General features: G+C 41.5%; 1 protein-coding gene across 4 annotated transcripts in view; it reads left to right on the plus strand.

Moving 5' to 3' along the window:
• Window positions 1–404: 404 nt before the first annotated feature.
• The window catches only part of LOC136643605 (serine/threonine-protein phosphatase 2A regulatory subunit B'' subunit alpha-like), a 53,422-nt gene continuing 38,092 nt past the window's right edge, over window positions 405–15,734 (plus strand). For 2 of the 4 annotated variants that reach the window (XM_066618737.1, XM_066618740.1), the window contains exons 1-2: window positions 405–557; window positions 11,923–14,409. In XM_066618737.1, the coding sequence (XP_066474834.1) occupies window positions 12,436–14,409 (1,974 nt within the window). In that variant the 5' untranslated portion in view covers window positions 405–557; window positions 11,923–12,435. Of the gene's footprint in view, window positions 558–611; window positions 769–9,430; window positions 9,489–11,922; window positions 14,410–15,734 lie in introns of those variants that run through there. The other 2 variants (XM_066618738.1, XM_066618739.1) reach the window with 2 other exon arrangements.

Genomic DNA, 15,734 nt, shown 5'->3' on the forward strand with positions numbered 1-15,734 from the left:
TGTTGGCTTCTCCCAGGGCTGCAGCCACCGGTGCTTCCCAAAACTTTCCCTGCCTTCAAGCACCGCCAGCCCCCTGCTGCTGGCGAGGCGCGGGCCTTTTGTTTTCAGCGCCCCCCTCGGAGCGTGAACTCCCGCGGAGCCTCCTAATTCCCAGGGCCCGAGAGGGAGCGGTCGTCCGTGCGGGCCGGCTCTTGGCTGGGACGGCAGCGCTCGGCAAGGGCCTCCTCCCCGCCCCGCCTCAGGAACTGGAGGCCCGAGAGTTGCAGGAGGGAGCCGCGGGGGTGGCCCTAAAGGGGAAGCTCCCGCCGGGCAGGGCTCAGCCTCTCCCTCCCTACCTCACGCTGCACCCGCGGCCCGGCCCGGCCCTCTCTTGGCAGAGAACCGCCGCCGCCGCCTCCCCTCCCCACATTCCCACTCCAGCCCGCGCGGCGGGCGCCCCTTTCGTCGTGCGGAAGGGACGGGGAAAGAGGCAGCGCCTCCTTCGGCCCCGAAAGTGGAGGCGGAGGCAGACTCCGAGGAGCGCCCCAGGATGGCACAGCGAGTCGCTCCGGCGGCGGGTAGGTGTCGCACTGCCGCCGCCTCTGCCCCGCGCACTGAGGCGGCCACGGGGCTCATCGCCGCCGCTCCCCCAGCCCCGTCCGCGCCCCGAGGCTGGGACGGGGCGGAGAGGAGAGCGGCCGGGCGGAATGGGGGCACCGCGAGAACTTCGGCGCGCCTTCCCCAGGGGCGCCTCGGCTGTGCCCCGTCCCCAGCTCCAGCGTGCGCGGGGTGAGCCAGCCGGTGACAGGAGGGAGGCGGGCTGGGCCGGAGGGCTGGCGGTGGGTTCCTCGGGCCATTTATTTTTGGGTTCAGCTGCCCGCAGCTTCGCCTCGGTTCTGCCCCCGTTGGGGTCAGTTGTCGAAGTTAAGATGCGGCAGACAACATCCCCCTCCACACACACTTCCCCCTGCGGGATGGGACAGAGCGGTGCCCCCTCCTGCAGTGGGACGTCTCCCCAGAGACCCCTCCGACGCCTGTGCTGGCTACAGTCCTCGCCACGCCTTCCTGGGAGTAAGCCCCACGGACCATAAGGGGACTTACTTCTGAGTAGACGTGCATAGGATTGGGCTCTAAGGCTGCAATCCTAGCCACACTTTCCTGGGAGTAAGCCCCATTGACTAGAATGGGACTTATTTCTGAGTAGACATGCTTAGGATTGGGTTCTGTATGGGGCAGGCTGGTAAATTAGTGAATGGATAGATAGCCATGGCTGGGTTTGCATAATAAGCCGTGTAAACTGTCCTGCTAGTCCCGGTGGAGTTTTCTCTTGCTAGAGTGGCTCCCATATAAACAGGCCATGAGCTTCTCTTGGGGTTATTTTTCCAGGCCTGGGGCAGTAAGGCAGAGTGCAAGTGTTGGAACTGGGTGCCAGGTGGTGCACAACACAGAAAGTTGGAAGGGTTGCACGAATATTACTGTACTGTCCCCTAGGATGAACTTGACAGATGAGACTGTTATTGAGGGCTGTGTTAGACACACACAAGTAGTGGCATTTCAAGAGTCTGTGAGAGCAAAGAGGTTTGTGGCATCTTAAAGATTTATTGTAGGAGTCAGACAAAGAGCTGGATCTGGATCCAGGAGACCAGATTCAAGTTGTTTTCCTTCTGTGAACTTATCCCTCTTGAGGCCTTGGGTAACAATTTTTCAGCTTCAGTTTCCAGTGTGTCTAGTTGTAACAACAAGGACTGAACCTGATCAGGTTCTTGTGATGGTATTACACTAAAAACTGTAGCTTACAGTTTTTTAGATTTTTGCATTAAAATCTTGCAGATTAAAAGTGTTATATTAATAAGTACTAGCAATAGTAGTAAAAAAAAGGTAATAGTTATTCTGGTGGTAGAGGCAATTAACCACTTTGAATCTAGAGCAGCAGCATATGTTTGCAGGTAGAGTGTTCCATGAGTGGGAAGCATTAAGACTCCACACTCATTTCATTTCAAAGCATCAGTTCACAGTATAATATTAATTTTGTTAAGGTCTACTATTGAGCATTTCTCTGAGTGACTGGCTCCTGACTGGCTTTGGTCAAAACAATTTAAAGGTGAAATATCTTTTCTTTCTTTTTTTTGGTGGCTTATGTTTTACATGACCTCCTGTCTACATTTTCTACTGAGTCAGAGATTATTAGTAGACAACACCTCAGTGGTGATCTCAGCATTTTCTGTTACTATTACATTTTGTGCAGTTCTCAACTTTCGATGTGGACTAAAATATGGCTGAGATTCTATGGTGGAAAACAGTTTGTAGCAGTTCGATATAACTGCTGTATGGAGATGGAGATTTTTGCATCTATAAATTATGGATTTAAACCTATTGTTTAACAAATGCATTGCAATTCTACAGAGGAAGATTAATATTTTTAAATTATAAAAATGTGATAACCCACATTAAGAAAATGTAATCTAAGATTATGGGAAAAAAGAGAAGAATAGCACTGCAGAAGTGCAAATGTCCTGTGCAGATTTGTAACAGCAGTTCCCTATCCTGGCAGTCTTGTATGAATGCTTAGGGCTGTAATTCTATATGCATGCCTACCTGGGAGTAAGTCCCATTGAATTCAGTGGGGTTACTTTTAAGTAATGCATAGGATTGCAGTGTAGCGGGTTGTAAGCAGCTGACTTAAGATGAGCTGTCTTTGAGTTACATATGAAAAAGTCATGACTAAGCACAGTTAAAATCCATGGGATGTCAGCAGTGGGATGTCATGCTTCTCTCAAGACCCATTTATTTCAAAGGAACTTAATCTTGACTAACTTTCTTAGAATACAATCCTGAATGTTTAAACAGAATGTTAATGTGTTAATTTAAATTTAATCTATCAATTTATTAATAATATTTGTAGCCCATACTGATTCTCCTTTTGTGCACAGAGGATCATGGAATTGTGTGAGTTGCTCTCAACCTGTAACCCTCCCCATAAGTAGCCTGATTGGAGATGATGTTGTCATTAGCAGTAAGTGATGTGCTTTTTGGCATTTGTAACATTATGGAAAGACAGGTGCATAAATCTTATGAAACAAAAAATCAGTTCTTTGAATTATGATCCTCATATTTTATTACATTACAGTATAAACAAACTGATAACGAAGGAATGGTATTTCCTAAAATATATTTTTTTCTCATAAACTATAGTAATTCATAGAATGGTAGAATTGTGGTGTTAGAAGGAGCAAATTGGTGAATAATTTATCTGGCCAATAGAATGTCTAATTTGGGAATTTGCTTTATAAACATCCAGATAGAATGTACTTACATAGTCTTCTTTCATCTTTTTGTGACTGTTTTTTGTTACTTAAACATAATCTATAAGTAAAACTGAGCTTTCTAAACAATTATTGTCATCACAAAATTCTGTACCCAATAATTTCTGATTCAATATGTGAATTGCTTCTTAATTAAATATAAAAGAGAACATTAATTTTGTAGAAAATAAAGTGTCAGATGACACAAACCACAATTAAAGCTGCTCACATAACCTTAATTCAGCCTCTTTATTCTAGTTAATTTATTTTAGACTGTTTTTTCTTTCTCTCCTGTCATGGTTTCATGCCTCATCTAAGTATATCTGGATAAAACAAACTGATGGTAGGCACTGCAGTGAGTTTTGCTGTTGCATCTAAAGCTTGTGCTTCATATGTTAAAGAACTAGGAAGGTATGAAGCAAGAAAAAAAAGGTTGGTTAGGAAGAATATGTTATTTGTTCTGAGCCTGGAAAGAAGTGCTTGAGTCAAGCATGGAGAACTGGTGGTTGCATGTTGTGTCACAACTATGAAACAAGACAAGGTCTCAGTGGTTTTTAAGTTGCACTTCTAGAATTTCTTGGAAGCTTACTGTTAGAGGTGTTTGTTTCCTGTGAGTAAGATAGGTTTATACTCAGGCAGCCCAATTCTATCCTGTACTGGGTCAACCGGCTTGCACTGTATCCAGCACAGGATAGATGGTGGCTGCCAAACAGAGTAAGGGGATTTATTTCCTCTTACGGCAGTGTTTTTCAGACTGTGAGTTGGGACCCACTAGGTGGGTCACGAGCCGATTTCAAGTGGTTCCCCATTCATTTCAATATTTTATTTTTAATGCATTAGATTTGATGCTACCATGCATCTGGGGGAATGTTACAGACCTGTACTTTTAACAAGCTACTATGTGTATTCTTTTAACAATGATAGTCAATGGGACTTACTCCTGGGTAAGTGTGCGTAGGATTGCAGCCTAGAATTGTTAAAAATTACCCTGCTGGATGATGTCACTTCCGGTCTTGATGACATTTCTGGTGGGTCCTGACAGATTCTCATTCTAAAAAGTGGGTCCTGGTGCTAAATGTGTGATAACCACTGCCTTACCCTGTGTAGCACGGCAGCCACCCTTATGGGGCTACTCGGATCTTCACCAGCAAAATCTCTGGCGCAGATTCGAGCAGTTCAGTTTAATGCTGGGCTGGCTGAGAGGGGGTTTAGGATCAGGTTAAGTCTGTGTGCTGTCTCAGCCAACTCTTAAGGAGGCACAAATGTGCTTTATGGCACTTTTGTGACATTCCTGGGTTGGCACAAGGGACTTGCTGACCCATCTCCATTTCATGATTGCGTTCTAAGACTTATGGAACACAATGGTCTTACTTCTAAGTAAAACAAATAACACCATTTTCAAACACCTCTACTTACTGGGAATTCTTTGATGAGGAGATTGGTAATGGTAGACAAGCTACCCAAAAACCTTATCCTGCAGTGTGCAACTACAGGGGTGTTTCAGGGCATGTTCATCTAACCTCAGCTGGATTGATTTGTGCTCTCTGCAAACAGTGTCCTAGAATACAGAGGTACACTATGTGCAAGGCATAACGATTCTGGGGCAGGTGTTAAGGCTTCCTGAAGGTAAAAATTCACATACAGATTGAACTTGAATGCTCCCAGCCAGGACTTCCTGCTGCATCCTCATTGAGTCTGCAGCAATGAACAGCATATGAGCTGTGTCTCAACTGTGAATAGAGTTCATGCATGCATATGTGTACTCCATAGTAACTTTCCATAATTCATTCTTCAAAGAATGTGGAAGCGTAATATATAGTTATTTGTGGTGTTCCTGAATGAACACCACAAATGTTCATGTTCTGGTAGTTCTGTTCTGGTAGTCATATATGCAGTGTTGTTTTTTTTTCTTTAAAAGGAGATGGCTAGGATCCAGGAATGTCTTTTCTGCTTATCCTGTGGAAGTTTAGCAACTCTGCTGCCCACAGTATTCAAGACACAAGTTGTGTGGTGGATTAATTCCAGAGCATTAAATTTGTACTGCTACTGTGAGAGGATTATTTCCAGATCAAACAGAACAGCCACTGAAGTGGACCTTCCTTTCATCTAGAAGAGTGTTCTAATTATTTTTTTTAGTATTTTCAGATTACTTAACCAGAATGTCTAAAATTCAAGGGTCAATGTTGCAAGCTAAGTAAGGGAGATTTGGTGCCTCAGCTTGAATATGATGACCCTAGTTCACGTTAAGGAGATTCCTAATCTCACATTCCCTCCCCGTCCCCCCACATTCCAATTTTTGATATGTTCTTCTCTGTGTGTATCAGCTGCCTTGCCAGCACAATCACTGTAAATATAGTTTTCCTTCTCAGTAGATAGATTCACAACTGGAATATAATATTGTAACATTTTGTTTCCTCACGTATTTAGCCAGAAAGAACTGTGAATGTGAGGAATATTAGAAAAGAAACTTTGAAAGATATGTCCAGAGTATAAAGCCGAGTAGGGCTGATGCATATGTCGTATGTCCTGTGTAGTCTTATCCTTCCTACCTTTACAGTTCAGATCTCTTCCACATATATTTTTTTATTTGTTCTTTTTATGCAGCCCCCACCGTACACAAACCATTTTTCCCTGTCCTATCTCATCATTTCTTCTGCAGCCACCTGTTTCTCTTGTTGCTTTCTTTCATCTCGAGTAAAGCCTATACTTTTCACTTCTTGCATTGTTGCTGGTGAGGATGAAATCATAAGCATTCAGGTCCTAAAGCATTCCTATGATACTTTCCATTCTCAAAACATGCTAACAGTCCAATCCTAATCAACTCTCCAGCATCAATGCAGCTGTGCCAGTTGGGAGCACACTGCATTCTGTGGTGGTAGGGGCAGTCACAGAGGCCCAGTGGTGTTCCTGGAGGGAGGGCAAAGCGCTAAGTTTTTTCAGGCACAGGGATGCCTATGTAAAGCGGCCCACCCTCTTGCCTTTAGAGCTAATCATGGCTGTGAAAGCAAAGGCTTTCATAGCCATGACTGGCTGTAAAGGCAAGTGGGAGGGGGGCACTTTACACAGGTGTCTTTGCACCTGAAAAAACTTAGCACTTTGCCCCCCTCCAGGAACTCCACTTCAGAGGCCTCCTCAAGGTAAGGGAACTGAAAAGTTGTTTAAGATTATGCTGTTAATTGTAGATAGCAATAACGACCTCTTAGGAAGATGTTTATATATTAGCACAGTACCTTTATATTAGAATTGACTAAAATTCACAAAGCAATGAGTAAACTTCTGAATTTTACATAACTTTTACTTATACTAGATTTTAAACAAAAAACGCAAAAGGAAGGGAGAGAGAAAAAGATGTTACTGGTGTAGAGGGCATGGTGTTAGCTCACTTTGCAATTGCTGTAGTCTTAAGTGACTGATGAGAAAGATTTAGGCCCAAAGTTGTCTTTGAGTTCTTTCTTTTGTGTGGCAGATCCCAGTGCCATATCAAAAACTGCTTTTCAAACTTTTCTTGAAAATGAATCCAACTGTTTTATGGTATAGTCTCAAATGAAGACAGTGAATCAGGAAACAATTTGCAGACTTAATAGTATGATTCTGTGTGTGTCTACCCAAAAACAAGTCCCCAATGAGTTCAATGAGACTTTCTCTCAAGTAATTACGCATAGGATTACAGCTTAAAAAGGTTAAGTAGTATTCAGTGCAAAAGATCTCAGGTTTGTTTACTCTTTCAATCATTTTTCAATAGTTTCTACATGTTTCTTTGTACAGCGTTATGTTTGGTAACCAACCTATGTTGAAATGGACTGTGCACTTAAATGGTGAGTGGCAAGTTACCATCTGTGCAACCACCCTTCTTCGTATGGAAGGAACAATAGAATGATCTCAAAAGAGTAGCAGCTCACAGGCCTGTAGTGACTTCTTGTGAAGACAGTACCTGTTTTATATTTATTTGATACTGGAAAGCAAGTAAACTGAATTGTGGCTGATTGCTGTTACACATGTGAAACAGTAATTTTTCAATTACTTAGCTGTGTAGTACAATCATTAAATAGATGGAGTACACTGCATGGTTTACAGACATCCTTTCATGTAGTTACTTTATAGAACAGTTTTCTTCCTTCAAAAATGATTCATGATTTCTGACAAATAGAGAAGTCAGGAAGCATTACAGAGTACTCATATAAAAGAACGCTATTCATTTACAGTTCATACTATGAAACTAATTCAATGCCCTCAAGCTTGGAGTTTGTTGCATGGCAGCAGTTAAAACAAAGTCCTTATAAAGTACATTTATAATAGTCCATGCTTCAGGAAGCCCAACTGGAAAAAACTGTAGGCTTAAAGAAATAAAAGATGTTTTCTTCTAAGTGAGCCTTCATTCCTTTTCATAATTGGGGGAGGTACCAATACCTATTTTTAAGGAAAACCTATGCAAATTTAGTCCAGAGCTAGATTACCATGTCTGAAAAAATGGATTTTGGTTAAACTGAATCAAATATATTAGATCTATTTCTAGGATGGTGTGTGTGTGTGTGTGTGTGTGTGTGTGTGTGTGTGTGAGAGAGAGAGAGAGAGAGAGAGAGAGATACACACACATACATACACACACACACACACACACACACACACACACACCTAGCCTCTGCACAGGAATAGTTATGAGAAAGCATAAATGCACTTTTTAGAACTGGAAGAATATACTATGTGCAATGCATCTATTGAAAGTATGTTCAGATGTGCTCTGTCACTCAGTAAAAAGACTGGAAAAAGAAAGACACACAGCTCAATCTCCTTGTGGTGATGCAGTGATGCAGCATGGCTTCTGCTGTATCTTGTGGGGGATTTTTTGCTGCTGGAGGTATCCTTGGGGTAAGCCCCAGCAGCCACTATGGCTTAATCGCTGGCACAGGTCTGAGTTGATCTGTGAAAGCAGTTCAGGCCCAGGAAGGGGGACAGGGTTCTGTTTGAACTGCCAAACCTCCTCCTTCCTGGTTCCCATCCACTTTCCTCCTCACCTCTGTCACCACTCTCTTCCACCCACACCTTCTCTGTCCCACCCTGTCCCACCCCGTTCTACTCCCATGTGGTCTTACCTGCTCTGGCGGGTCTTCGGTTATCCACCAGCATATGAGAGGCCACTCTAGCCTTCCCACCAGAGGTCCTGCAGCTCGTAGTTGTGGACGCTGCTTTGTGACTGCAATTAGGCTGCTTTTGCCAACGCAATGTGAGGTATGCTAGCACCCAGCATTGGGTGAACATTAAGTTTGACTTGGCATGGATTAACACACCCAATGCTGTCTTACACATTGATTATGGCTTTATGACTTTTATGATTATGGCACGGTCAGTCTGGCACACAGAACTGGCCTTAGACAGTTGAAAGAATCATCCGGTTGGAGACCTGATAAAATGACTAGTGGTGAAATGTATTCTTTGTGTCATTTTTTGAAATAGCCCTTTGTTTAAGTGCTAACTTGAATTTCCTTGCTTTAAATGTGTAGAATGTAGATGAATATAGTAATCACTGCCAGTGACAGACATTCATGGTGGTTAAAGTGCCCTCAGATGATCTGCCATAATGAATCGCATATATTTTTACAAAGCGGATGTATAAATAAAATTGATTATTAGATATCAAATCAAATATCAATTGACCAATATTATTTCATGTCTGAGGCTAAATAATTAGGGTAGTAGCGTGCATTGTGACTTTTTCAGCGTATCATCTGTTAGCAAAAAGCAGGAAAAGGGATGAATCTATATTAATAATTCTGTGGCAGTCAGGATTGTCCATCACACACTCCATTACCTAATTCATACACATGATTAAGGCTGCAACCTTGTAAGTGCTTACTTGGGAGTAGGTCTCATTGAACTCTGTGTGACTTACTTCTGAGTAGATGTGCATCGACTTGGGTGGTAGGTTTTACGCTGTATGTCAGATTTGCTGCACATTGGACCTGCAGGTAATAACATTTTGTGGAGGAAAGGAGTAAGCTCTGATGTTTTGCCCTCTACTGGTTATGTGTTGCAACTAACAATCAGTTCATCGATAGTACAGTATATGTCCAGCAGTAATATTCTATAGTTTATAAAGGAGAAAAGGAAGCTGTTGCAACAAAAACCAATATTCTTAGGATGGTTTCTTGAGTCCATTGCTGCACAACTGATGAAATTGCTGCCATAAGTTTGCTGCCTGATGATGATGAGGTAATATTCTTTGTTAAAAATATTCAGTGTTTTTTGATTTTTTGTGCTAAATAGGTCTTTATTTAAAAAATTTGTACACTGGCATAATTGGCATATAGAACAAATATTTTACTAATATACTAATATAGCTAATATAGAACTAATATTTTTTATTGTTGGTATTATTACAGTTATATGATACATTAATTAAATATTTATTATGTCACTAATGTGCAAGTACCAAAGAACAGTGCAGCTATATCTGCATGTCTGTTGGGACTTTGGGCTTGAGTTTTTTTGAAGAGCAGTGATATTCCATTAAAATCTGCTGTTCAAAGGGAAAACAAGGGTGGTGTGTTTTTTTTAAATCACTGAATTTATCCTGAAATGTATCTCTGGATCCTAGCCAATAAGTGGTTAAGAATATTAGTTTCTCATCATTTAATTAGTGTTTCTCCTAATAAAATCCTCCATAGGATCCAGATGCTAAAAACAAAGCAGGTATGAACCTGATTGGCTTTTTGTATAGGAGACAGCTAGAGGCCCTATGGAAAAGCAGGATATAAACAAATAAGGGGGGGGTGATCCCTCCACCGCTGGCCTTGGAATCCTTGTCATAAAATAAAAGTTGTATAATACTTTTCAATACTTGTCCCATAAGGTAAATGTAATTATACTAAATGTCATGAACACTAGGCTGAATAGAAATGTTTGCTTTGTACAAATTATATAAAAAATTATCAGGTGCGCTTGCTCTTAATGTAAATACAAGTCATTGCATTATGTTTTCATAAGGAAGTAGCTACTGCTGGTGTGATTCACTGAGGTAAAGCATAGTTCTATGGCCTCTGAAACCTGCCTTCACGTAGTCCGCATTTCTGAAGATATTTTAAGCTCTTAGCCAACAACATTCCACTAACAATTTTCTTGACAGCCCAGTGCTTTCCACTAGTTTTTATTAATGTGACCATCACCAGGTACTGTGTCCTCTTGGTTCCCAGTCCCAGTATCTATAATATTACTCTTCTGCAGCATGCAAATATTTATATATAAAGCATCGGACTTACAGTATTCAGACAATTGGCTAGAATTTACATTAAATACAAATGATGGACTAAACATGTAGCAAAAGTGATAGGTTAGAGATTGTAAACAACATCCAAGGAATAGCTGTATACTCATCTTGGATACTCAGACGGAACTGCAAATCATCTGCAAATCAAATCCAACCATTTTGGCCTTCTTACTGAAATTATATAAACATTTAAAGGAATTAACTATTGATGTTGAATTTTTTTCTCTGACAGTTTCAACTCTGTGTAGTGTTCTTCTTATATGTAGACCCGTGATAAAAAACATGTGCCTACCTGATTTTATTCTGCAGTTTGTCATTTAGCCTCAGTCCAATTCTAAGTTGCCTCAGCGCTGCAAGGTACAGTGGTGCCAAAACAGCCACCGCTGTATCCCAGTGGGCCAGAGGAGCCACTGCAGTCTGGTTCCCTTATCCCATATTGAACTCCACTGTCCCCAATGGGTCTCCTCAGAGTTGCGCCTGCTATTTAGTGGGCCTAGAATCGAGGAGGCCTGTGTCAGGCTTGGAAGGGGGCACAGGATTCAGTAGTGGCCTCTGCCACCATCCCTCCCTCCTTCCCTCCATTCACTTCTGCCCACTCTCTGCCCTCCCCTCCCCAAAAAGCCTCCCTGCTGTTTAGTAGGGATATTCACTGCCTGGGGCTCCTCTTGGCATCTTCCTGGTACTGAAGCCCAGCACCAACTGGCATTGGCCTCTCCACTGGGCTGGGTGTCTTCTGCTGGCAGCAAAGTGCCTTATGGCACTTTTATGATACCCAGTGCCAGCGGTGGGGCCGGCATGCTGGCAATACACCTATTAAGATCAGGTTCTTAAGTCTTGTTGAAATCAATAGAACATTAGTTGCAAGTAATCAAAGTCATATTAATTTCAGTGAGGGTTACATATGACTAACCTTTTTTAGTGTAAGACCTCTGTGTAGCATGCTCTGCACATCTATTTACACACACACACATACACGCACACAAAGTTTTTCTCCTCTTCAGGGCTGTAAAAGTAAGGGTGGCTCCTGTCTGCTATCCCTTCTTCCTTGCACAGCAGGTCTAAGCCACAGCAAGGACTGTGGGCATGACATGACAACGGTCCACACCCCAGCCAATTAAATTGCCATTTAATAGTAGAAGTGGTTACTTTGACATTCTGGGGTAAATAATGTATCATTTTTTCCAGATGAGTTGATGTTGCAAAATGTGAATGCCTTGTGATTTAACAATATCATACGCAATGTGTAGAATTACAGCAAGATCAGAATAAAGGCTGCAGATATTATTTATAGGGTTTTAAAAATGATATTTGTATAAAAGATAAAGTAATATCTGATGTCAAGTTGCACATTTTGTTTACTAGCATTATTTGTAATTGCAGATATCATCTTCATCGATGCCAGAGTTGGATCTTTCAAGCACACTATATATTTTTTGCTTCTGCATGGTTTCTGAAACTCAAAGCAGCAAATTAAGACAAAGTATTCAAGAGAAAACCGTTATTTCCTGTTGCTTCAAGTAGAAAGAAGTTCTACAATTCTACCTCTAACACTTATTTAGATTGAGAGAAGGGGGCAACTTTTCATCCGAATGGCAATCTTAGTGTGGAATACAATTTTTCAATAAATAAATAAAATGTAACCAGTAAATTCAATCTTGTACATTACACTGGTTATGTTAAATTTCTAACATCTACCTTCTCTAGTCTAGTTGGCTGTGGAATTTTGACAATGGATTGCTTTTCTCATATTGTAAGACTATTTTCTTAGTTCAGAACCACCCTGGAACGTATGTATATATTATATAAAACTTGTTAAATAGAAAAGTAGTTTCATTTGAAGAGGTAATGTGATTGCTGTCTTAGTTCATAGTTTAACCAATTAAAATTCACATTATGGCAGCAACCTATAGGCGTGTAGTAACAACAGTAAATTCTTATAGCAGTGTTGTGATAGACCGTCGACTTCAACATGCTGTGCATTATTGCACTGGGGCATGTCGGATATTCAAACAAGGAGTTATGTGCATAGTGGCCCACCACAGTGTTTGTGCAGAGCTAGTTAAGGTTTCTACACCTAACACCCGAAGTTCAGATTTGACCTTTAGGCTTTCTTTGCCTGAAAATTCCCTTGCTTTGGTTGGAGATGAAGATTTTCACCAAATCATCCCTAGCAATCCGAGACTCAAGAAGGGGTCTTCAATTCAAAGCACTGGAAGTCTGAAAGATATCACTGGAGAAGCTATAAATCTTGCTAGTGGAAAAATAAAAGAATTCTCATTTGAAAAATTGAAAAACTCTTCTAATCAAGTGACCTACAGAAAGGGAAGAAAAGTTAAGTCAGACCCATTCAACAGAAAGTCACTAGATTTTGACTTGATCTATGGACATTTCAACAATGATGAAAATTCTCCCCCTCCCTTTCCCCTGTCACATAATTTGTCACCTGAGGACAAATGGCAGGTCAGCAGCACCTCAGTAGAGGGAAGTGTGAGTTCTACAGTTCCTTTAGCCATAGAGACTTTCTCTGAAGACACCTTTATCACACAGATTTTGGAAAAGCACAAGCTGGATGGATCTTCCAGTGGCGATATTAAGATGTGTTTGGACATCCTGCTCAAATGCTCAGAGGACTTGAAGAAGTGTACTGATATAATAAAGCAGTGCATCAGAAAGAAATCTTCTGGTACTGTAAGTGAAGGAAATGGCAATGACCCTTTAGCCAGCTCTGAAATTATCTATATGAACTTAATGACAAGGTTTTCCTCTTACCTTAAAAAACTGCCTTTTGAATTTAGACAGCCTGGGCTCACTGAGCCAGGTGACATGGTAGAACTAATTAATAGCTTGTCTGCTTTGCAGCAGTCTAATTTCCCCCCAGTATTTGGCAATGAACAGCCACCTAGATACGAGGATGTGGTACGCTCCCCATCTTCCATGACAAGGCAGCCTGTCACTACAGACCTACGAATTTGCCAAAATAGCACTGATACAATTACTTCTGCAAAGCCTACCCTATACCCTGCTATAGATTTTTCCTCAAATGCTTTGCACTTCAATAACCAGCAGGACAACTTAGGATCTAAAAACGATGCTTGTGCACTACCTCACTTACTGTCTGTAAACTCGTCAGACCACATTTCTCCTACCGAAACTCTGTACATTGTGGAAGAATCAGACAGGGAAAAGATACCAGCCAGTGTATCCAGCTCTAAGAGTAGAGGAAGTTGGGAGAATTCAGAGGGCATCCAGCAGAGAATTGACAGGGGAGACACTGCTGTAGATCCAACTAAAACATTACCTATTGTAGTGCAATCTGTAACACTGACCCAAACTTCCACCCAGTTAGCTTCTGTCAGCCAAGGCTTTGATTCTAGTGTTCAGGCTTCTAAAGGGGAATCCAGAAAAAACAATCAAGAAGAGATAGATAAACTTCTGTTGGACTTGGAGCATTTTTCCCAGAAAATGGAAAATACTCTGAGAGAGACTACCACTAAGGACAGTGATCCAGTGTGTTTGAAAGATGTTAGTCTATCTCGGACTCTTGAAAACAAAGGTAAAACCTGTTCACCAGCAGACAAAAGTGCTTCTTCCTCTTTATCAAAACTCGTAGAAACCAATGGTCATAAAATGGAGGAAGATGACAAAACTCTTCTATTGCGTATCCTGGAAAGTATTGAAGACTTTGCCCAGGAACTAGTAGAATTCCGAATGGGCAAAGGAAGCTTATCAAAGGAGAAGGAAGTGATGCACATTCTTCAGGAAACTTTGGCCACTCCTTCCATCGCAGCTGTCCAGCAGAGCTACACAAGTGCAATAGCCAAAGAACCTGTCCCAGCTCAAAGTCAACAGGCATCACAAGTTATCAAGGTAAGTTTGCACATCTTTTCACTTAGGAACTATTCAAGCATGATGAATTCCCTATATTAATATTTATTTTTAGGTTACTTTTCTGTCAAAAGTCTTCCAGAACAGTGCACTACTAAAAAAAAAAAAAAAAAGTCCCCTTCTCCTGAGGAGCCACCAGCGGCTGCCTGGAATGTGTAGGATGCGGCGGCAGCCATTTTTGGCACCACTGCAGCCCCGTACAGCTCATGATTGGGCTGGTAGTCAGTTTCACATCTCCTTATGTTTATAAGAATTGCATGAGACAAAAGGAAGTGGCTGCAATAAAAACAAATGTGGTGAACAGTATTTTTCCCTGGAAATGCTTTGTACATCTTCTCTTCCTTCATTATGATTGTACAAGCACCAGGCAAATCATTAGGGGAAGGATTAAGGCTACAGTAGCAGTAAAAGGGATGTTCTATTGCTCCATAGAAGTAATCGTTTGTCCACAGCAACAGTTTCCTTTATGGAAGTGATATCAGGTTTTGGAAGTAATAATCTGTGGTGCAGCTGTTCCCTGAGATGTTTCAAAAACATATCATGGAATTGCTTTATGTGAAGATTGAATTGTGTGCAGATCAGGGCTGAAGAGATAAGATATAAGCTGATGGGAATTTAAAAGGGCTATGACTTTTGAATATCATACAGATGTGCATTAATAAATTTAGCCAACCAACCCCACTCCCTAATCCAAGTTTTTGAATGCCTAAATGAGTTCATGTCTCAGTTCACTTTTGCTGAACAACTGCAAGGACCAGTCTCTTATAACACCTGTTCACCCTCACAATATTGCCTCTACTGATTCTGGAAATCCAGCTATGACTAGTTCCAACTTAACGTAGATCCTTGAGCTTCAGCAAGGAGGATAGACGAGGCAAAAAAAAAACCTGATTCTCAGAGCCACTATGGGTCAAACAAGAAAAAAAAACTCCTTATTCATCTTCAGCAGACAACCAACTAGTCCCACATTGCTAAACCAAGGGAGTAAGTGTGTAGCATCAGCCTACAAAGAGGGCAAAAAGTGCACACTGTACAAGTTAAATAGCTTTCTGGGCCTCCTGCCAATTGGCCCCCTTGCGCTCTGTTCATACCTGAATCACGTAAGTTCATGCCTGATCTCTTCCTCTCTGTGGCTGCTTGCAGTGTAACCCCCTCCCACTGCTATCTCTGCAGATTGGGAACAAGTGAACAAGTAATTAAAATTTTAATGATTTTTAATAAATAATAGTAGATAAGACAAAATTTAAAAGGAGCACAAATTGATTAACATAAGGATTTTGAAATTCTCTTGATGCAGTCCTTAGCCA

Source organism: Tiliqua scincoides, chromosome 3 (assembly GCF_035046505.1).
Source record: "Tiliqua scincoides isolate rTilSci1 chromosome 3, rTilSci1.hap2, whole genome shotgun sequence".
NCBI classification, from domain to species: Eukaryota; Metazoa; Chordata; class Lepidosauria; order Squamata; family Scincidae; genus Tiliqua; species Tiliqua scincoides.